We start from the raw sequence: 24,018 nt of genomic DNA, 5'->3' as shown, positions 1-24,018 counted from the left end.
CAAGTTCCCTAAAAAACCTTGTTCCTCAACTAGTGTTGGCAGATAATGCTGGTGCATATACAGGGCCAGAGTCTGCTGGTGAAATGTCATGCCTATTTATCCCAGATAATCAATCATCTGGCCCATAAATTTCTTACTCCTTGTAAGGATCTCTGGGTTATCAACTGCGCAGAGAAGGTACAGGAATACTTCCACCATTACGGATGCGCATCAATTGTTAAACAGAGTGCTGCAACACGCCACAACAATTTAGAGTTAAGAGTGAAGAAGAATTCAATAGGCAAGGGAAATGGCAGCATTAGGGAGACAGGATGTAACTAGCCACATCAAGATTTGGGTATGGGATGGACACACAAGAAGCAGGTCAGTTTCATCTCTGTTGAAAGTCACACAGAGAAGGAAGCAATATGTTGCCAAATGAAAGAACTGACAAAGATCCATAACGAAAGACAATTATTTTTTTTAAGTTTAGAAGGATGGTTTGCAAAGAACAGCAGAGAATAAGGAAGGCAGAACATGTAAGACAGGAGTTATTGACCTGCCTACTTATGTCAAGGAGTGAAGTGAATAAAACCCCCAGAAGGAACATTACATCATAATGGTTATTAGCCTTAAGAGAATAAGCCTGTTAAATGAACACACCTAGTCAGCATGAACGTCTATCAGTGTGATGTACGCTGAGCGTCTCTCCCAAGAAGATGCTTACTAATGAAAGAAACCTATTAAAGGCCCCAAATGAGCCTGCACCACGGCTGGGTAATATGTTTAACAGATCCCTGCTGGATTGCCAAATTGAAAGTCTTTAAAATGTTTGTAAGGCTCACACTGAGGCTCCACAGTAGAGTTAAAAAATCATAACTTCAGATAGAACAACTGTTCAAAAAATACCACAGAAACAGATTTTGCTTAGTCCACAAGCAGGAGAAGTTGCACAGAGACACCTTTTCGTCCTGAAGCAGTCATCCTTGCTGGCTGGCAGCCCTGTCAAGTCCCACCCAGAGACCAAAGCCACCAGAGAAGTCACACCTTTGGGAATACGTACAGAACACTTGAATGCCCTGATCTTGCAAAGACTTATTATGTGTTAACTTAAACATGTGCCTGAGTAGTCCCTGGGCCACACACTCAATTGGTGAGAGTTGATGCTGAAGTCATCACCAGGTAAGGATCTGACCCATTGACTTAAAAGATACTACTCATAGGGCACAAAGTTAAGCACCTGATCACAATCTTTGAAGAATTAGGGCCTAAGGATGCTTCTAGACTAACCTACTAGAGAATGACTGGATGGCATGGTACACCCACACTGTCTCCCAGCTCCACTCCCCTCTGGAATCTCACAGAACATATCTTGATCCAAAGCCATGAGGAGTACTTTGCCAGCCATGGATGCACATCTCTCAGTGCAATCTCAGCTGTCCCTGCACCTTTAATAAAAACTGATGTCTTACAATTCTGGCCTGTCCTTTCACTAAGATCTGGTCTACACTGGGGGGGTGGGGAGGGAAATCAATCTAAGTTACGCAACTTCAACTATGTGAATAACGTAGCTGAAGTCAATGTACTTAGATCAACTTACCGTGGTATCTTCACCGTGGTGAGTGGATGGTTCCCGCTCCCCTGTTGATTCCGCCTGCGCCTCTCTCAGTGGTGGAGTACAGGAGTTGACGGGAGAACACTTGAGGGTCGATATATTGTGACTAGCTTAGACGCGATAAATTGACCCCCGTTGGATCAATTGCTGCCTGCCAGTCCAGCAGGTAGTGTAGACATACCCTAAGATAAAGCTTGCCAGTAAACCCATAAATAAGCAGCTCACATTAAGTATGTTATTAATGGAATTAATGGCACACAATGCAAGGTTGCACATGCTAATTTAACTGTTTGATTGCTTAACTGTGCAAACTGCTCTTGATGTTTTTAAATGGCATTTCCTAGGGTTAATAAAAGAATTCTGATCCGGACCTACAAGGCTAGACAAGAGCAATACGTCTAAGGGCTCTGCCTCATTCATTGTGCAAAGAAAAACTCTTATAAAGACAGGTTTATACTAGTATAAATGGTCGATTCTCTGTAATTTAAAGTGTTTAAATCATGATTTGAGGACTTCAGTAACTCAGCCAGAGGTTATGGGTCTATTACTGCAGTGGGTGGGTGAGATTCTGTGGCCTGCAATGCACAGGAGGCTAGACTAGAATAGATGATCACGATGGTCCCTTCTGGCTTTAAAGTCGAGGAGATTGAAAAACATGGAATTGTTTCCCTTACAGGGCCGTGATTCAAGTGTTCAGAACAACAAACAGTGCAGAGAAGACAGATCAGGCTCTTCTATTGATCCTCTCCCATACTACCAAAGTAACAGCCGATGAAACAGAAAGAGAGCAAATTCCGAACTGATAAAAATACATACAACGCACTGTGGAACACGCTGCCACAAGACATCACTGAGGCCAAGAACCCAGTAGGATTCAAGCCTGTATTTATGTAGCACATGCACACAAATCGCAATATTCAAATCAAAGCCAGTTTTCACCAGAGCACTCAAAGGCATTTCTCCCTCAGTGAGAGCTACTTTCTAGCCCCAAATATTTTGGTGCAAGGCTGGTTATAATTAAATAAAATTTGATTAAACAGAAATTGGGAGTTTGTAAAGTTATGAGTGACTGAAAAAATCCAAGAGGGTTTTAATAGAAACACTCAGGCAACCCTTGCTGTTCCTAGCCCTTCAGCTATAGTATTAGCTTGTATACCCAGCAAACATTCCTACAAAATAATAAAGAGCAATACCTATCAGAGCCCACATGAAGAAATACATGCGCTTTCAAGGATGAAAACCTATAACCAGCTCACTTACCGGTGCCCAGAGGAGCTCTGTGCTATCAGGAGATCAATTCCAACCCAACCACAACTTCTTTCTTCTGCTCAGGAGCTTATCAAATCATTATTGAAGAACTCATCCCTCCTATTTCCAATCAAAAGAAATGTCTGTTTTACAGGATTTCACATTGTAGCTGACACATGCATACAAGAGCAGGATGGCTCTTTCCTTCTAGCTGACATGGGATCTCTGTTCCAGATCAAGTTTTCCATTAATAATGTACTTATTTTCTTAGTAAGACCCATCTGCTCTCAATCAACACACACAGAACCCTCCCTCCAGCTGGGGCCATGTCTAATCAGTGAACGAAACATGCAAGGGTTTTCCCATACAACCTACTTACATTGCTAAGTAGGTCTAGCGTGATTAAAACAGATTTTAAAAATAAATAAATTGTTTTTTTTTAAATTTAAATCAGCTTTTTATTTAACTACATTTTATTTTTTTTAAAATTTTAAACTAACAATTTACGTTAAGGCCTAAACCTCCTATACTCTATTTAAATAAAAAAATATGGTGCACCAACAAGCTCTCCTCAAATTTTAATGATATACAGAATCAGGGTAAAGCATTCAACTTCTGAGGTCAACTCAAGATTTATAAATATGTTACAGCGTTACTGCATTAAGTATATTATTTTGGAACAAATACTGGTATTTACACTTTTCCAAATGGAAGTTATTTCAGTGTTTGCTGCTTCTGCAGAAAAGCTTTTGCCTTTAATTATTCTGGGTTTCAGTTTAGCTATTAGGTGCAAAAGTAGCATTTGCTTCATTTGGATTAGTTCATTCAAAGTTAAGAAACTGACTGGGAATTGAAAAAGCAGGAAAGCTCATTTTCCTCTCAGCTGGTTGCCATTCATAGATTGACAGAGAAGATCTGATCTACCAATTCTAAAAACAGAGGACACAAGGCCAGATTTGCAAAGGTAGTTAGGCTCCTAAAGATGCTGATAGGTGCCTATTAGGGTTTTTAAAAGTGCCTAACTCCCATAGGTTTCAGTAGGAGTGAGGCACCTAGCCTGCTCAAGCACTTTTGAAAATCCCACCAGGTGCCTATCTCCATCTAAATACCTTTGAAATTCTGGCCTAGGCTGACAAGAAACAATCCATCAATTTACTAACTACAGTTAATACTTCCTTTGTTTAACACATCATTTTTAAATGCAAAACATGTTTTTTAAACTTACTTTCTTATGTATCCAGCACATTTACTGTAGTTTTATCTAATAAAATTAAAATGCTGATTTTGCACATTTTGAGTTCTAATTTTCATCTAAATGCAGCTTGACATAAATCCTGAGTAAAAAAAATCATCATCCAGTAAATGAGGACTGAGTTTTTCTCCATTTTCTAACATAACAAAGTATCAGAAAATGTCAACTTTAGGAATCTCAGTAAGGTATCAGAGTAGCAGCTGTGTTAGCCTGTACCTGCAAAAAGAAGAGGAGTACTTGTGGCACCTTAGAGAATAACAAATTTATTTCAGCATAAGCTTTCAGTAAGGTATGTGAACCTATACAATTCGTTAAATAGGGTATCCTCCTGGTTAGCAAAAATAAGTACAAAATGTACTGTAAAGTCTATATTTAGCTGCAAATCAAATGGTTATATCAACCACTGAGAATGAATCTTTCTTTAGGAAAACAACTCGAAAGTACAAATGCAAAACAAAATTAAAATCAATTATTTAACTCAAAGTTTCTTACTTACTGATTTAAATCAAATCACCCTAACTCATTCTAATTCTAAACTGGCCCACTCGTTCTCCTACTCAAGTAATCTCCTTTCACATCATACTGTTTTAGAGAAAGCTGGTGCTAGCTGGTCATCAAACTCTCTGTTTGGGAATTGGAAGCAGTTGTGGACAGTAATGTTCCCTAATTTCTTTCTTTAACCCCTACCTTTTCCTGTATGGGAATGAAAGGGTCATTACCTAGAGGCAGCAAACTTCACAAGGTGCAAAGGGCGGGGGAGGGGGGGCACTGTGAGTCCCTAATAGAGCCTCCCACCCCTCATTCCACCTATTAGCATATTGCATAGTTGTTAGACCAGCAAAGAGCCTTCACCTGGGTGAGGGGGAAGGAGGGGTCCAGGGAGACAGTGTTGTGGCAATAACTCCCACCCCCCATTCTATACAGGACTGGGGAGATCCACACATGGAGCACCTTCTCCATACGAAGATCCATGGGCCAAGGACTGATCTCCACATTGTTTTTAAATGCTTGAGTTTTATAGATGACTTTTCGTCACTCTCAGTGACACATTTTAATCAAGCTGAAAGACTGTCTAGTGGTTAGGGCTCTAACCTTAGACATAGAAGACCCAGCCTCAATTCTTGGATCTGGTTTTTCTGACCTGGGGCATGTCACTTAGCATCTAGTACTTTAGTTTCCTATCTGTACAATGGAGACAATAGCACTGCCTACTTCTGAGGAGAAGTATATTCAAGGTTGTGAAGCGCTTTGAGATCTACTGTTGAGAAGTGCTGTATAAGAAAGAAGCATTATTATTAACTGTTTTTAAATTACTCTTTTGTGGGCCAATTTATACAGGATTGACACACCATGGCCCAGAGGCCCAGCTTCTCAAAGATATTTAGGCATATAACTCCATTAAAATTAATGGGTGCTAGACACCTAAATTCCTTTAAAAACCTAGCCCACAGAGACTAAGTTACTATCCAAGTCAGAGGCAGAGCTGCAGATGGAACTTAGGAGTCCTGGCCTAACCCTAGGCTCCTACCACAAGGCCATCATTCCACATCACCATGCAATGGAGCAAAGCCCTGACTCCCCATCACTAGGTTCAAATACCAACCCCGCAGCCACGCAAGCATGTAGGGTACCAAAAAACCTCCAGCCGTTCCAGCTTTGGATTTGAGAAAAATGTAACTCTGAACTCAGTTTGTGTGTGAGGGTTTGTTTATAGACCACAGCACAGGAATGACTCTCTAAATAGGTCTATTGAAAAGGCTGCCAGGCTTGCAGAGAGAGGTTTTCTTGGATATCACCCCTCTGTCAGACTCGCCTTCCCCCCCCAACCTGCTTCCTGGCGCCACAAATTTGAGAGCTGTCAGCAGCCAATTCAACTTGCAAAGATGCTGAGACAAATGCAAGCCCAGCCTCTTTGTTTCAAATCCCTGGAGGATCACAAAGCCCTTCAAGCTGAAGTTGATGAACACCACTGCAAACCGGAGATAAGCTCCGCTGGGAAGCAAGCAATGCTCAGCCCTCGCACCTGATTGGCAAAACTTCAGCAGCGTGACCTAGTTCTGCAACTGCAGAGCTTTGGTGGCAGTTCTTCCTCCCCACACGTAAATGCAAAACCCTCCAAGCAAGTTACCACAGAGGTAGATGACAGAGCAAGCTAAACTGACGGATTCAAAGCATCAGCTTGGGATTGATATATATATACATATATATAGATTTGTCATATTGATTACACGAACTCTTTTGGATCGTTTGGTAAGGTTGCCTTGCGGCTTATTTACTGTCTCTTAATGAGGCCCCTAAGGTGACAGGAGTCAATGTGACTCATACATTAATTACATGCTACAGAATGATCATGCTGTATTTAGCCTTCCCCCAAACATGCTCCAATTTCACTGTATAGTCTTTTACAATCCATGCCTCAGTGGACCAGAGCAGTGACTGCCGGGCTACTGCACAGTCTCAAAGGCCAGTATTGTAATGCAGTGAGAGAGCCTTGTAGTGAGGGGATACGTATAAGGCACCAAGCATCGCTCAAGAGGGAGGAAAAATAGCTTTGAAATTCTAGCAGTTCACCTCACATTGGAACATCCCTCCGCAGCATATATGCTTTAAAGCAAGTCAAGGGGGTTAGCTTCTACAGTATAGGGGGCAGTTGAATAAGTTGGTCCATGACAACACTTGGAAAGTTAATTTTCTTTCGTCTTCTGGAGGAAAGGACAAGATACGAATCTCCACTGTCCTAAGACTCTATGCTAGCCATCCCTCAAAAGAATCAGAGGAGGGCCTTGTTTAGTGCTACTCCAAGTATTGGCCATAATGAGAGAAAGACTTTACTCCAGATAATGATATTTTTTCTTGCCATCAGCCAATCCATTGAGAAGGACTAAGCAGGGGATTGTCAAAGGCACAAATGGGAGGGAGGTGCTTCACTGCCATGTGTGCTTCTGAAAACTTCTCCCTAAGACTAAATATTTTTTAAAATTGGGTAAACGAGACAAAGCTTAAAAATATTTAAGGAAATAGAAAAGACTAATTGAAAAACATAAAACTGCAGGACAGGCTAAGGTTAACTTTAATAAACAAAGAGAATATGGTTAAACTGCAAAGGCGAAAGTTAATTATTAAGAAAATAGAAAGAGGCTACCACTAAATACAAGCAGGATTAAACGATTTCTGAAGTTTTAGGAGAGAGGTTAAGTATTCATACAGAATTTTAAAAATAAGGCTCTTCCCTCTCTGACTTCTTTGCTTGTGTTTTACAACTAGTCCCTCTCCCCTCATTCCACTGTTTAGATTACAAACTCTTTCAGACAGGAGCAGTCTCCTGTGTGTTTGAATAGCATCCAGCCCAATGGAATCACAATGGTGTTCAAGCTCTTTGGGCACTACTGTAGCACAAATGCTAATGCTGCTCAGAAGGGAAGCTGCCTTATAAAACAGCTTGGACAGGCTGAATGGATGGACCACTGGCACAAATCCACCTGAAAACACAGAAACAAATGCACTTTGCTTTTCAGGCAGATGAAGAGGAGATGGAAAGCACACAGGAAGCCTCATGCATGCAGATAGGATGAGATGTGCAATTTTTGTCACTGTTCAATTACACCTGTCTAAGGAAACCAATTGACTTGAGTGACAGGCAAAATGAAAATTAAGTGTTTTTCCCCTTTCTCCCATCGACAAGGTGCCACATCATGATGACAGAGCGGCTCTCACATTGTTTTCCCCAACCCAAATGAGTTTGACTTTTTCTTTAAATTTGCAGGGTCGGGGAGCAGAAAGACGCTTTTTATGATTTCAGATGCAGGAGTATGGATGGGCTTTTAGCACCAAGGGGGAAACAAGGAGTATAAACGCTTTTGGTTCTGCAAACTGCAATTGAAACATAGTGAAATAGAAGATGGGGCAGCCCCTGTCACCACTGGCAGTAGCCGTGCAAGGTTCTGCATAGGCACATCTTCAGGCTTGAGGAATCCTCAAGGACGCTGACAGGTCAGCAGGAGTTACTGCAGAGGATGAGGCGGTTCACCTCTCATTCAGGAATGAGTGCAACACACACTGCCCTGATTAGCAGCAGTGACAATACCACTCAAGGGACACGAGTGCCATCACCTCTTCTTACTCAAGCACCTTTGGCAGAACAGTGGGTATTCACCCACGAAAGCTCACGCTCCAAAACCTCTGTTAGTCTATAAGGTGCCACAGGATTCTCTGCTGCTTTGGCAGAACAGTGTTCCACGAAGTGGAAAGCCAGCACACCTGCTGCTGCACTGATAGTTCATGACACTTGAAAAGCTGCTGTCTGGGTCCTAATTGGTTACTGTATCACTGTTGCAAACTCATCATCTACTATGCTTCATTAGTTTCCCATAATGCACATACATAATGATGATCTAAGAAAGCAAGACTGCTACCAATCAAGTTTATCTGTAGCAGAAAAGACTACAACAAAGTGGGTAGTAGTTATATTTTCTTTTCTCAATTACTGGTAGAAAAATTATGTTTATCTGATTTCTAAGATGTAAAAAAAAATAAATCATTTTTAAAGTTATTACCAGCATGTAGAATAAAATCACATTAAAACTAACACATCAGGCATACAAAGTATACGTTTTGACAGGATCCACATAAACAGAATATTGTGCAAGCTTAGGTTGTTCTGTATCCCTCAGGAAGGAGTTCCTACAGAGAACTCTCCTTCCCCATCCTGCAAACGGCACCATATTGAGCCTGCCTTCCAGATGAGAACGAACTGGAGCTCAATGCTGCTCTGAATGAGGCATAGCAGTCACTCCAGAGCAATGGAAGACAGCTCTTTAGCACTGAGCCAAGCATGCTGTTTCTGCAGCACTCCCAGGTCAGTGCGGATGGAGAAATCAGATATGGTTCTTTTGCTTGGTTCTGCAGAGCGCTAGGAGGTCAGTGAAAACAAAAATAAAGTTATTTATGATGAAAACATTGAAACACCAATTATAGGTAATTTGATGGAACAGTTGCTGGGAGAGTATCCCTTGCAAACAGAAGTACCTGAAGGGTATAAATATGCAAAAGGAGGCGGGGGGCGGGGAGGGAGGAAGCGCACTACTGTGTGGTACAAGAAATAGCACTTGCACTAACTAGATGAAATTGAGCAAAGGAAGATCTAGGCAGTAAAACTTTGCTAATGATGTTACCTGTTAGACTGAAATGGTCTCCCGAGGACCCTCGTTACTCAATTCATTTAAACTAAATAGAACAAAAACACTAGATAAATACACACTAGAGAGCAATCCCACAATGGCTGAGCATAGTGGATGAGACTGCATGTAACCAGGGTGGATGGATTTAAATCATCTGTTTTAATCAACTTTTCCATTCGTACTTCCTCTATTTTCTGAAGAAAGGTGCATTCTCTATAGCTATATAGGAGGGCACACTATTACTATATACATTTATTTAAGCAATTATATAGCTTAGTATTTTCAGATTCTTAACTGTACATTTTTAGTATGTTAGAAAATGCTTATTTACTAGGTAAAAACTTTTTTGCATGATTTGTATCAAGCTGCATTAGGATAACTGGAATTTAATTAAATTCACAAAACAGCATATAATTAAAAAAACAAAACAAAACAACCTTAAATGCTTTAGATGCATAAACTTCTCTTATCAAAACATGATTCACATTTGTAACTAAATGATTTATTAAACAACAGAGGGACTAATTATAGTCAGTGAATTAAACTAATTATTTCAGGTCAGCCTCGGAAAATTTTCAAATACGTCTAAGTGAAAGTAACTGAAACTTAAGTTCCTACTCGCCTAAGTCTCTTGAAAATGACAGTCTCCTAAATTACTTAGGCTATTATGCCATATTTATAAAACTTGACTTCAAAAGTTAGAATCAGGGGGAAAACATCTTTCTTTATGCAGAAAAGCAGCCTTTAAATCAAAGTTTTTGATAGAGGCTCATGGATTCGGCATATTTATTTATTATTTGAATTATTTAAGAAATTATAATGTTTCGTTCTTAACATATTTTGTATTACATTGATTTCATTTTAAACAAGTTTATTTTTTTTAAAAGAAAAATTATAAACAAGAAAGCCATTGATTTTTATTCACCCTGCACTTAACAGATCTTTTCCTATCTTATTTCTGTGACTGGTACGTGGTTATTCAAAGGCAGGGTATCAAAGGCCCTCTCACAGACAATGCACAGTATCTTGCATTATGCTATGCTAGTTTACCTCCTTGGTCTGAGCTGTCCTTGGATGAGAGAAAAATCATTGATACTTTACTTCTAGGTGACGAGTACAATAACATTGATACTGCTATGGTAAGGCCGGAACAATAATAGACTAACATACAACTTGGCTAAAATAATTCATACACAAAAGACTGCAGGGATATTTTTCTAGGAAAGTAACATAGGAAGATTTATTTTGAACTACTATTGTGAAAGACTAATAAGTAGGTTATCGTGTTGGGCACTTATACAATAAATTCCTTAAGGAGTCTAACTATCTAGAAAGAAAGAAGCAAGTTGAACACAGCCTAATCCCTACAACAGTAGGGATTCTTGTTTAAAAACAAACACAAACAAAAAAACCCACTGTCTTACACAGAGTAAGAATTACAGGATAACAATTACAGGAACTCAGCTCTGAAAGAACACCAGAGTCCTCACATGATTACTAATGAGATGATCAGTGAGAAGCAAAAAATAATTACAGGAAGAGTTCCAGAGATCTCAAATAACAAGCGAAGTCGGTGAAAAATCTGTGGTTGGCTTTTTGTTTCGAATACCAGGTGACTACTGCCCAAAAATTCAATTTCTGGTTATCAAACTCTCCAGATTCTCTTACACCAGGCTAAGTAGATTCAGTCTCTCTGCCACTGCAATTACAGTGTTGTCAGTGTTCATGTAAAGGTGTTACTCCTCTGATCTGGTTATTTTAGTGTCAGAGCTATGGAACAGGAGGATTTAGTAAAGGATATTTTTTTCCATCGCAGCATGCTATTGCAGAAGTACAGTCAACATGGGTTGGGGCTGGAGAAGGATGCAGTGATCACAGGTAGTTCAACCTACCTCCTAATTCTAAAGGCATCAAGCTAGAGTACAGGCTCCAGATTCTAGAAGGCAAATGGTTTCACGTAGGGCTTCTTCAGTAGAAGATGGCTACGGCCATCCAACAGGTGGTTATGTCCATGAACTAGCACTTGCAGAAGAGCTAAGGAAATACAAGTTGCCCGAGTACTCAAAGTGACCATGGACGCATTGCATCATGTGGGTATACTCTGTCCCAGTGGCTTGTAGAACAATGCCCGAGCCCACAACAAAAGAGCTCTGGCCTGGAGACTGAATATGCAGTGTTTCTGGGCTTCCCAGATCTGATTCTATAGCAGGAGCAGGAATCAGCTTCAGATCACCAAGTTCATTTCACAGGATGAGATACAGAATTAAAAAGCTGGCAGAAGAGGGGAAGAAAAATAAGCTAAAAAAACCCAAAAACAGAAAAACCCCAGTGCTTGGTTCCACAACAGCATTTCATTCAGTCCAATAGCACTCCTTCAGGCAGTTCCACTACCACAGGGGCACAGTCATCTGGCTCAGCCTCAAAGTCCCATTTGAATTTCTTAGTTAGGTGGGCTTTAAATTTTTCTGCCTTCTTCCTCAGCGTCCTGTCAATGGTGGAGCTGCAGGTGTAGGAAAAAAACACCTAAAAGAATACATTAGAAGTCAGTAAGATAATCACAGAGGCGGCATGTGACGTTGCAGTCTATATGATTTTATAAAAATTTGATGAGTGAATATAATGTAACTGGAATATGCTTCATGCAAAAGGTCTCTTATAAGGTATCATTATAAAGCTAATTATCTACTGAGTGTGATCATCCTATTGGTATAGATGTATCACTCTTGTACCTGAAACTAGAAATATGAAATATAACTCAGAGGGCCTATTGTAATTATGCAAAGTGTGGGCCATTAATGGTGGTTTGGAATCTTGATGACTCCCATTAACTAGGACAACTGTCTGCAGATGGGTGTATTTTACCTGTAAGTCTTCCTGTATATGTGTGTGTTGGGCAAGTGGGTAATGAAGTCTTGCAGTGACATGTGATCATGTCACCTGAACTGGAATCCATCTTTAACCTGGTGTTTTTCCATTGAGAAGGTGAGGGGATGGGAACTCAGAGAGGGACAAAAAGGATTCCTGCCTTATGCAAAAGATATATAAAGGGGTGGAACAGAACAAAGGGAGAGAAGAGCCATCATGAAGAATCCCCTAGCTACCACTTACCTCCTCACAAGAGCTGTACCAGGGGAAAGAATTGTGCCCAGGCTTGGAAGGGGTCCGGTCTGAGGAAAAAACTTACTGAAGCATCTCTCAGGGTGAGAGTATCTGTATTCAGTTTGATTAGACACAGATTTGCACATTTTATTTTATTTTGCTTGGTGACTTACTTTGTTCTGTCTGTTACTACTTGGAACCACTTAAATCCTACTTTCTGTATTTAATAAAATTACTTTTTACTTACTAATTAACTCAGCGTATGTATTAATACCTGGGGGAGCAAACAACTGTGCATGTCTGTACAGCTTTATACAAGGTAAAACGGATTTTTTTGGGTTTAGATCCCATTAGGAGTTGGGCATCTGAGTATTAAAGGCAGGAATACTTCTGCTAGCTGCTTTCAGGTAAACCTGCAGCTTTGGGGCAAGAAATTCAGATCCTGGGTCTGTGTTGGAGCAGACGGGAAGTGCTGGAGTCCTGAGCTGGCAGGGAAAACAGGAGGGGAGGCAGTCTTGGCACATTGGTTGGCAGCTCCCAGGGTGGTTTCTGTGATCCAACCCGTCACAGTAATGCATATTTTCCCTGCCTTGACTGGGACCAAAGAGCCTTTCTGTGGGGTGGGCAGATTTCAGTTTCAGGTTAGTCTGGCTTGAGAGGAACTTTAGTTGCAGGGTTTCAGAAGTGGCCATGGGGCTACAGGCAGCTCCTTAACAAGCTACTGCAGTCTCCATCTTCACTCAATAGCTAAGATAAACACTGCCTTCGTTCCACAAACTCAGCAAGAGTCAGGACTATTTTAATCTTTGAAAACAGAGGAATGAGGGGAGTCTTGTTTCAAGCAGAGATATGCATGGAGTTAAACATATATGGTGAGGCTTCCAAAAGAGTGCAGGTGATGCCACTGAAAGTGAATTAAACCTTTGCTCTTAAGTCACCTATTTAGGGGCTTCAGAATGTCCCACCCACAAAAGACAACAGCAGTGGAAGAAAAGGACAGCTCAATGACAAGAGGTTGAAATCCAGTCTCTGAAGCCAAAGGGCAGCCAGGAGACATTTTGTCTGAATGCACTAGGTGCAACTTTAAACAGCAATGATACAAGCACTACTGCAGAGTTCTAGAAAGGCATTAGAAGTTGAGACTGTGAACCTTGGGAGACTTGAGACTTTGTTTTGTTTTAATTTTAAGGGCAAAGTCAAAGACTTGGTCTTGTTTATTCTCTTGAGACCAAGTTTCCCACAGGTAATGGTTTATAACTGCTAAACAGATGGAGATGGACAGCAGAGAGGCTTAGAAGTACCAATCTCCTTCCCTCTAGAGAATAGGATTCAAATAAGATGGCCACCTATGAAAACAACATGCCCATTGCAGCAGTTGCCCATCCCATACAATCTCTAAGCAGCTGGCACTGTCAGCTGAGGAGAGACCTAGGCCCACAATGAGGTGCATTGATGAGGCTTTTTACTGAGGCAAGGAGGGCGTGTGCCGCAGGAGTGTCCCCTCTGGCCCAGCAGTTTTAGTTTCTGACTGTAACAAATGCTTAAAAACAAACCCCAAATATTTTAGGCAGATTAAACCAAATCCAAATTAGCACTGGCTTTTGTGTGACAGAGAACTCATAGCACGAATCATAAGCATGCGTCCTGACCTGGGGGGTCTGACTACCCTCACTTTCTTTATGGCTAGATATCGAGCAGATCCCAGCAGTTTTGTCTGCTGTAACATGTGACCACAATATGGTTCTCCAGCATTTCTAATGTCTTAGAGGACAGGCAGGGATCTCCAGAAGAAACTGCCTTGGAGACTGGGAAAATGGAGGGTGTCCCCTAGAACAGCTGTTTGAAAATTCAAATTTCTAATCATCATGCACGTTACAGACATCCTTGAAGATCCTTGAACACTGGTAGCTGCAACCTGAAAAAGACCCTAAAGGAGGGATTTTCTAATGTCTCACTTACACATAAATCCATTAACTTTTCACACATTCACAATTTTTCTGTGGCACTTCAGACAGTTATTGCAGATGTGTCTGACTAACCAGGATTTTCAGCCTCAGAGCCCATCTCTCCTGCTTGAATTTGTGACACAGAACTCATTTTCACAGCAAATTGATGCTCTAAGCTAAAGAATTTCATTGCAGGATCAAGCTGAAGGTAAAGCCCCTTTGGGAAGAATGCTGTTATTCAAAAGAGATGATAGACAGCAGGAGAAAATACAGAAAATGAATGGCAAAGTTCATTGCTTTGTGTATAACTGTTTGGTTTTTCCTTGTTCATCCTACTGTGAAACTGCCTCTTCACACAGAAACATTAACAAAACTCTCCTATAAAATGAGGCCAGTGTTAAAAAAGGGACTAACAGTGAGATCATGGGGTTCTACATTTATCCCACTCAATAAGTTACACATCAAATTTGTGTTTATAGAAGCCAAAAAAAATTTTTTTTTAAACTTCAGGTGCTGCAAAAAACTCAATCTAGGCCTCGGGTATGAAAATCAAGCTGTGTTCTTTCTGCCTCTTCAGCCACCACCAGGAACAAGGATTCTGCAATTGAAGCTTAAGGAAGGTTCCATGCAAGAGGTGGAATAGAATCCAGCTCCCATTCCCATGGATTCAATGACTCTAAAGTGCTAGCAGGAATAAACTTGATAAGTGAAATGAGCAGACAGGTTCGGTAAGAAGCAGACAATTTTACCATGTCACTTTTCTGATTACAATTACACTTTAAGATTGTTCCCTGCTGTCAACGGTGCTGTGTGTTTTACCCAGGCACGTGTGGTAAGAGGTGAGTTCACTATGTATTATTTCCTTGTGCTCCCCAGTCTGTCTGTTGCATATCCATCTTATTCTTAGAATGTAAGCTCTTTTTGTTCTGTCTTTGTACAGCACCTAGCGCAATGGGGCCTGATCCATGACTGGGGCACCTAGGCACTCCCAGAATACAAATTAATCACAGTACTCCCACCAGCACCAAGAGCCAGAGAGCAGTAATCTCAGTAGAGAAACTTTAGTGACAAAAAACTGGTTTTCACCCAAAGCATTTTTCTTTTGTGCAGTTATGAGTGCAATGACCACCATCAGACATCAGTGAGCACTGATCCCGTGACCTCTCACATAATAGCATCAGTTCTTTAGCTTCAGCAGTATAGGCTAAAGCTGGGCTTTCAAAAAGGCCTAAAGGAGGTAGATACTCAAATCTCATTGACAGTCAACAGGATTTGGCTTCAAACCACTCCTCTGAAAATTCCACTCCAAGTCCACTAGCTGAAAGCAGTAGCAAGCTGATATTTTCTTACATGGTCCACCACTAGCGGGGACAAAAACATACTTTGCCAATGGGTTACATGAAGAGCTGGGTAAGAAACGATTGTCCTGTCACAAAAGAATGTGAGATTTCAGAAAGTTTTCCCTCACAAATTGGAACAAAAAGCTGAAATCTAAAAATTTTTGTGAACTGAAAATCCAAAAAAAGTTTCAGATCAGCAGAAATGTTTTGATTCGATAATTTCAAAATGTTTCATTTGTTTTGACCGTTTAAGATTTTAATTTTTTTCACATTTTTGCTGTATATTAACTTACATTTCTAAATGAAAATAGTTTTGAAATGGAAAAATTGAACTTTTCATTTCAAAAATGTTAAAACGGAATGTTTCAATTTCAAAACAAAATTTAATTTTTTTCAAAAACAAAAAATTTATCAAAGCTTTCCTACCAAATGTTTCAGTTCTGATGAATCAGCATTTTCTGATAAACAATACTTCATAAAAATATTCCCAGCCAGCTCTAGTTACATGAATATTTCCAACGACTGGCAAATGTTGAAGACTTTTATCCTTAAATCAAAGCTTTTGCTCATTAAAAGTACAGCTACACTGCAAAGAACCCAGAGGCAGCGAGTCTCAAAGCCCAGGTCAACAAAATAGGAGCACAGATGTTCTGCGTGGGCTGGAGCCCAGGTTCTGAAACCCAGTGAAGGAACGTCTACATTGATATTTTTAGCCCCATAGCAAGAGTCTGAGTCAGCTGACCTCTGAGACTTGCTGCCACAGACTTTTCCTTTTAAAAGCAATGTAGACATGCCTTAACATTCTAAAACAGCTAAGCAATGCTCAGCCCATCAGACCACAGAGTTAATTCCATACATTGAACCTGAGAAGCTGGCATGGAAGGACATGTTGCAGTTCAGCTAATTTTCAGTTTACTGTTTTATTGAGTGTAAAAATAATGTTAATTTTAATGAAACTGATTATGTTAATTACTGAGTTCATAATGTTTTTATTGCAGTGGAAGGAAGCTTTTAGGAAGTCTCACTTTCAGTTTGTGGGGAACAGGCCTATCCTGCATTGTGACACTGATCGAAACTGTTCACAAGTGAGAGTCATTAGGGGCCGATGGAGGAACTCTCTACACCGAAAAAAGGACCTCTTAGTTTCTAGCCAGTTAAGATATTGAAATATTCTACAGCAGCAGCAAATAGTCACACATACAGAAATGTGACCGATCTATCTGACAAGGGAGGAGGTGGTACACAAGGCCTATAAATCATCTACAGCACATCTTGAACAATTACTGCCAAGAATAAAAATCTTCACTGCTAAACATGCATGTATGTCTCTTTGGGTTGTTGTTATTATAAAGAGGAAAACTTAAAGAGGCAGAAAATGGAATTTTGTTCAGCTATTAAATCTTTATGAATATTTACTAAGATGTTAGAGCGATTAAATAAAGGGGAGGTATTTTATAAGCACATCCTTCAGATCTTGCTGTGCTGGATTATAAAGCTTTGCTGTGGCTGCCTCAGCATCAATGCAGACTTTTCTACACTCTGGGCAATCATCTCTAAATTCCCACTAGGTAACAACCTGATTCAAGGCAAACAAGTGAGCATGATACAAAGCCCAAGACCAGGGGGATGGGGAAGGGTCCTCTTTGATACTGCCAGTGCTCTAAGTCCATAATGGGCTTCACTCCAACTTCTTCATGAACAGAATCCTCTGACAATTTAAACTGATCTAAATCAGTATCAAAGGAAAGTTTCCATTACGATGTGTCAAATTCACTCAACCCCCCCTTACTAATGTTTAGTGTAAGGGAGTCTAAGGCCTTGTTTACATTAAGAAAATGCATACTGCTGCAACTAAATTGATTTACTCACACAGGCAGATACTCCTAATATAGATATACTGCATCAGAATGGACTGGACTTTAACTCTCACTTAAGATACATAAGACCAGTGTTAATTGCCTGGAAGGCACAAAAGATTTAGTCTCTCCCATCTCACCCTTACCTCCTCCTGTTAGCTGCTTTTCTTGTTACGCTGCACTGCTGGCCCTGCTATATGTGGGTTAACTCCATTTACATTGCCTAAGACTCCCATACACAGTCTCAGTGGGTCAAATTCAGAGGTGAGGTGTAAGTGGGTTGTGTCTGTAAGCAACGTATAACATACACATGGGGGTAGGGGGGAGTGTATCTTACACAAGGTTTTGTTCCCCCAGACTCCCCTCTGAATTTGGTTGAGTCTGGCTTTGTATGCCCACTCATTTCTCATGAGAATCCTCATCTGTCTGTTTCCCAAACCACCTGCACAGCTGGTAACTTACCTGTAAGGTGCTGGTTAAAAAGTTGTCCTGGGAGACTATGTCCACAAAGAAGTCAGCTGGGATTTCACTGAGCTGGTGGTACAGGACAGAAATGAGGTTGGTGTAGAGGACCTGATGCTTCCCTATGGCATCCTCTGATCTGCACAAAACATTCAGAAGTTTTTTCCAGTGCTCAAATGCATCATAGACGTTCCCAATCAGGAAGCAGATGAAAGCAAACTGCAGCTCAGCTGGAAACACCCAGTCAAGGGAGGGCATGGAAAAAAGAGACAAGGAAGAACTTTAGTCAGTCAACCATAAGTGGAACCGAGGATTAAATTACTTTTGTGTACAATGTTGATTTTTGCATACTTTCACTGAGTTTGTCTTGCTGACACACAAACAGCACCCTGTACTCCTGATGACTATATTAACAGTCGTCAGTCCTCCAAGCAGTGACCACTCTCCACCCTTCTGACTGTATGACTGAGAAGCACGCACAGCACAATCAAAGAGGACATGTTATAGCAATGACCGTTAACCTTCTCATCATGAAATATTCATAAGCGTTCATAAATGGCATCTGAGAACAATGTCACTACCAAGTGATTTCCAGAGATTGTTCTGCGGTGCTTGGGTTGTCACAAAATATTACTTCTACCTATTACTGAAACACTATAACACAAAGCCAAGACATTACATCAAGATTTTGTGGTCTCCCGTGATCCCATTTAACACAATCTTGCCTCATAGCTGCTAGGAGGGAATAGTGATCTCTCTAGGCCTCTCCTTGCCTTTCCAGAGCTCATGTGTCCAAAAAGGGGCAGCAAGGAAATTGCTGCTGCCACCATAACTAGACAGAGATATGGGTACTACAGTATGGACACATGCAGGCAGACAACAAGAGCAATCTATGATACCATGTACGCAGAAGACAATGTGCTATTGCTGTTACAGCAGCTTTGCTCTCCTAGGCCTGATCCATGCTTAAAAGTTAGGTTGACATAGCTATGGTGCTCGGGGGTATGAACAATCCACACCCCTGAGAGCTGTAAATAGGCTGTCCTAACCCCAGATTAGGCTAAACTGATGGAAGAATTCCACTATTGATGCTCAAAGAGGTGGATTACCAACAGCAATGGAAAAATCCCTTCCAACACTGCAGGCAGCATCTATACTACAGCACTACAGTCCTTAATATAGATGTGGCCTTATTTTGCCATGCAGGGCTCAGAATTACCAAATGTTTAGACGCTCACTTTGCCAATAGGTCCCCTCATGCTTCTCACAGAGCACTGGGAAATGGTAGCTAGCTGGGAAGGACATTAGCTGTTTTTACCTCCTAGAACATTTTACAATACAGTTCTGCTTTTTTAGAAGATAGAGAGTTAACAGATAAAATGACGAGGACATGAGAAGAATTTCTAGTAAATACCAAGCATCCAGAGTTTATCTTGCAGGTAACAATGTCATCTCAGCTTGGTTTCAGCGTCTTCAATAGAGCTGGCATTAACTTGTAGCAGACGTTGCCATTGTTTCCAATGGAGTTAGCAGCTAATTACAGCAATTCTATTGAGGGCCACCAGCTGGTAATTTCTGATATGTCAGTAAATAATGCACGTCACATTCTTCTCTACAATGCGTATGGTCTTTGTTCAAAGCTTTTCCTCACAACAATCCCCAAATCCTACCAGAAGGCGTCACCAGTGGTGCACAACAGAAGGTTTCAATTTCCTAAACTTGCTTCTTCCCTGTCTTTCAGCCACGGCTACTCTAGTATGGGAGCAGTGGGGGAGAGGAAAGCTTACCATGTTCAAGATTCCCTGCTGCTTAGTTATTTTAATGAAAACTGGAAGTTAACAATAAATGGATACAGGTAAAGTGCTGCAGCAGTCAAAGCCAACTGACCAATTTCTGCATGTAGCACTTTCCTACTTCTAGGATAACCCATTCTCTCTATTCCCAAGTTGAACAATTATGTTGACACCCATCACGCTGCAATTAATTATTTTAGGGGTCGGCAACCTTTCAGAAGTGGTGTGCCGAGTCTTCATTTATTCACTCTAATTTAAGGTTTTGCATGCCAGTAATATATTTGAATGTTTTTAGACGGTCTCTTTCTGTAAGTCTATAATATATAACTAAACTATTGTTGTATGTAAAGTAAATAAGGTTTTTAAAATATTTAAGAAGCTTCATTTAAAATTAAATTAAAATGCAGAGTCCACAGGACCGGTGGCCAGGACCCAGGCAGTGTGAGTGCCACTGAAAAGCAGCTCACGTGCCGCCTTCGGCACACGTGCCATAGGTTGCCTACTCCTGATTTATTTCAATGTACTGTAACTGCACCATCCAGCCTGTTCCCTGTGATCACCTTTTTCAATGAAAATATGTACAGATAAACATAAGGGTGGTGGTTTAAAAAGCGTCATTTTTGTTTTTTTAGTTAATTGACAGGTTGCCAGGAGAGGCAGAACCAAACAACGTACTATGGAGGAGAAGACTCCAGAGACAAATGTGAAAGAAACATTAGGGGAAAAGAGAGACGCCCATAGCAATACGGAGAGAGTTCCATAGCTAACATTCCACACACTGCGCTGAAAATTCATGCATAGTAAGTTGCACTGAAAAGCACTTTTCATTTAAGGATCTCAAAATGCTTTACAAATATTAAGCCCCCAAACACCCTGTGAGATAGGGAACATATTATCCTTGTTAACTGGAGGCACAGAAAGGCTAAGAGACTTGCCAGTAAATTAGCATTTGGATTTTTGGCAAGACTGGAACTGGAACTAGAACAGGGGTGGGCAAACTACGGCCAATGGGATGGATCTGGTCCGTCAGGGCTTTGGATTTGGCCCTTGGGATTGCAACTCCCATGGTGCCGTGGGCCCTGCACCGCTGCTGGAAGCGGCCAGCACCACATCTCTGTGTCCCCTGGGGACTCCGTTCGCTGCCCTTGCCTCCAGGTACCGTCCCCCGCAGCTCCCATTGGCTGGGGACAGGGAACTGCAGCAAATGGGAGCTTTGGGAGATGTACCCACAGGTGAGGGAAGTGCGCAACGGAGCCCTCACCGCCCCCTCCCCCCAAGAGGCCACAGGGACATGGTCCCAGCCACTTCTGGGAGCACCGCGGGGCCAGGGCAGGCAGGGAGCCCGCCTTAGCCTCGCTGACACCCCAGAGCTCCTCCAGGTAAGTGGCATTGGGCCAGAGCCTGCACCCCGAAACCCTCCTGCACCCCAACCCCCTGCCACACCCTGCCTGCATGCATCCCAACCCCCTACTCTGAACCCCCTGGTACACCTCACACCTTTGCCCAGAGCCCCCTTGTACACCGCGCGCTGCTCCTGCGCCCCAACCCCCTGCCCTGAGCTCCTTCCTGCACACCGCACCCCCTCCCACATCCCGCACCCCAACCCCCAGCCCTACATTCATGGCCCTTCATGCAATTTCCCCACCCAGATGTGGCCCTCGGGCCAAAAAGTTTGCCTACCCCTGAACTAGAACCTAAGTGTTCCGATTCTCAGTTTCATACTATAGACTATAATGATTGCTGGACACCATACTTGATGTTAAGCGTTCAAAGCTCTTTGCAATGACTGTTTCTGGGACAGCCTTTGTACTCACCGAGCACATCCTGGGGCTGGCTGGAGTACCGTTTGTTAATCACTGTTTCCAGAGCATAGCTAAGGTCCATGCTGTGCCTGGTTATTTCCTCAGGAGTAGCACCATCAGGGTACATCTGCTTTGGCATCTTTGTGAACCGGATCTCAGTGCCAGCTTTCAGCTTCATTTTGGGCAGTCGGGCCAGGCCTTCTGCGTAGCTCTTACATTCTGTGTCATATGGGGGCAGGTTCTGTTCAGCTCTGTCTTTGGTGTGCTTCCCAGCCAGAACTGGCAGAACCTCTGAAAAGGCACAGATCTGTCCACTCTCTGGCTGCAGCTTCTTCATCACTGGTTCACTGATGAAGTTAGTGAGGGAGATCCATTTCTTGAGGGTCTCATATGGGTATGGCCCAAGAAACTTGTCCATCTCCTGGAGGTTTGACTTCATTTTTTCAATCTTTTCTTCAGATGCTGGAGTGAGGTCCACTTCCTCATTTGATGAGTTCCAGTGAAGAATCTGCAAGTCTCGCTGCTGCAGGCTTAAGAAGAAGCCAGTACGAGGACCTGTCTCTTTGGTGTTACACCTGTTGACAGAGCTATAGTGGAAGAAATGGATGCCTGGAGGGATCATCTTGACTCCCCGGAATCTGGGGCCCACATGCCAAGTGTTGTAATCAATGCCAAACTCTGTCCCTTCAGGCATGTTCAAAATGACAACTGTGGCACCCTCAAAAAACAGTCTCTTGGCCAGATCTGGATCTATCTGCATCTCTGCCATCTTGTCTGCTGGTCCTTTTGTTATGTCCGGTCTCTCCACCAGGAATCTAGGATAGGGCAAGCACATTGTACTTGTATTACATAAATACACAGATGCTTCCATCCAGCATATTTTACTAAAACCCAGGGCCACCCACAGGATTCAGGGGGCCTGGGGCAAAGCAATTTCACGGGCCCCTTCCATAAAAAAAAAAAGTTGCAATACTATAGAATACTATATTCTCCTGGGGGCCCCTGTGGGGCTTGGGGCAAATTGCCCCACTTGCCCCCACCTCTGGGCGGCCCTGTTAAAACCTTGGCAAGTTAACATAGCCCAATACTGTACTTCTGGACTGCACGCTCCCTGAGGCAGGGCTGTTTTGATATCTGTACCTTACACAGTAAAGAGAACTGTTAGTGCTTAATAAATAACAATACCCAGGTGCCTAGGCACCCAGACATGCAGCCTTCTGACCCCCAGCCCGAGCTCAGAGCAGCAATTCGCTGCACTAGCCAAGGCGAGAGGAGGGAAAGCTATAGCAATACAATACAAAGTCCGTCCTAAAAACGTACCAACGAAAGCACAATATCTGCTCACACCCCTGCCAGTGAGGATCATGAGAAACATCAGATTATAGCCCCGCAATACACATCTCACCACAGAGCGCCAGTAAATGAGAGAAAATTTTACAAGGTGTATATATAAAAATATTCAGCAGATAGCCCCCCTCAGGCTTCCCCCTCCTGGTCTAATCTCCCAGACCCCGGTCTGCCCCCCTGGCCCCAGTAAACCCTCCTTTCCTGGGTACACCCCCCCAGCACCCGGGACCCCTCCCCCCGCCCCCGCGGCACCCGGGACCCCTCCCGGGGACAAACCTCCGTGGCTCAGTCAGGGGGTTAAATCCCCCGGGCGCTGGGACGGTTTCAGCCCCGCTGCTCACCTGGGTCCCGCTCCGCGCCTCGGTCAGTGCGAGAGCGCCGGGCCCGGAAGCGCAGCTACTTCCGCCAGCCCAGCAGGTCCCACCGGGAAAGCGGGCCGGGCAGCCGCATTGCCCCCGCAGAAAGGGCCCTGGCCCCCTCCGGTCCTGAGAGCCAGGGAGTCCCCGCCCACACGCAAGGATGTCATTACCATGGTGACAGTGTCAGAGATCCAGACTCCATCAGCCATGTTCTTAGCTGAGGTGTAGGAACCTAGCTAATGACCTGGCTGCTGGCCTCATATGTTTCCACAGCAATGAAATCCACATCTGCTCCAGGGCCACTGACTTGGGCTGGAGCTGGAGCCTGGGCCCCTCCCCGCTCACAGAGCTCCCACCAGAAGGAGAGAATGAACCTCTGGTGGCATGTTCCTTGTGAGTGTGGTCCCTGAGGAGGAAGGGGGGAAATAAATGTCCACAGCGCTTAGTACCAGTGGTCTGAGGAGATCTGGGCCAAGCACTGAGGAAGTGGGAAAGGTGGTTTGCAAAGATGGGGAAAGTGGAACCTGGCATCCTGGGAACCCATCAAAAGGCTTGTTTAGCAGCCCTAGGTGTGAAGATGGCGCAGCCATTGATACAGAGGCAGAAGGAGACTGCCTCTGTAATCCCTACTCTTCTTTCTCTGCAGGTTCTGCTAAGGAGCCAGGTTAGAGTAACAGTGGGTCTGCTGTGGGCTGAAGTGCTTTCTGGATGGGGCTGGAGTGTACAACCCAGAGGACTTTAGA

General features: G+C 42.7%; 1 protein-coding gene across 6 annotated transcripts; it reads right to left on the bottom strand.

Moving 5' to 3' along the window:
- Positions 1-10,481: 10,481 nt before the first annotated feature.
- AAR2 (AAR2 splicing factor) lies at positions 10,482-23,349 on the bottom strand. 6 transcript variants are annotated; one of them, XM_032769619.2, is made up of 5 exons: positions 23,193-23,239; positions 22,890-22,969; positions 21,582-22,384; positions 17,975-18,204; positions 10,482-11,794 (listed from the first exon to the last, which is right to left on the bottom strand). In XM_032769619.2, exons 3-5 carry the CDS (start codon positions 22,336-22,338, stop codon positions 11,627-11,629), a joined length of 1,155 nt encoding a protein of 384 aa, XP_032625510.1. In that variant the 5' UTR covers positions 22,339-22,384; positions 22,890-22,969; positions 23,193-23,239; the 3' UTR covers positions 10,482-11,626. The 6 variants fall into 6 exon arrangements, with proteins under 6 accessions (XP_032625510.1, XP_032625511.1, XP_032625512.1 ...); XM_032769620.2 differs by lacking the exons at positions 22,890-22,969; positions 23,193-23,239 and adding an exon at positions 23,258-23,349; XM_032769621.2 differs by lacking the exon at positions 22,890-22,969 and having other exon boundaries at positions 23,193-23,293.
- Positions 23,350-24,018: the final 669 nt, after the last annotated feature.

The sequence above is a fragment of the Chelonoidis abingdonii genome, chromosome 14, assembly GCF_003597395.2.
Source record: "Chelonoidis abingdonii isolate Lonesome George chromosome 14, CheloAbing_2.0, whole genome shotgun sequence".
NCBI classification, from domain to species: domain Eukaryota; kingdom Metazoa; phylum Chordata; order Testudines; family Testudinidae; genus Chelonoidis; species Chelonoidis abingdonii.
This window is presented reverse-complemented; position numbering and strand designations above follow the sequence as displayed.

What these genes read in the sequence shown, in the direction of transcription:
- AAR2 (XM_032769616.2), bottom strand. Translation starts at nt 22,440, where the DNA reads ATGGAAGCATCTGTGTATTTATGTAATACAAGTACAATGTGCTTGCCC. An exon ending in CCAGCCCCAGGATGTGCTCG is followed by an intron (nt 18,205 to 21,581) that starts GTGAGTACAAAG and finishes GGGTGTTTCCAG; the next exon opens with CTGAGCTGCAGTTTGCTTTC. An exon ending in TTTTAACCAGCACCTTACAG is followed by an intron (nt 11,795 to 17,974) that starts GTAAGTTACCAG and finishes GTATTCTTTTAG; the next exon opens with GTGTTTTTTTCCTACACCTG.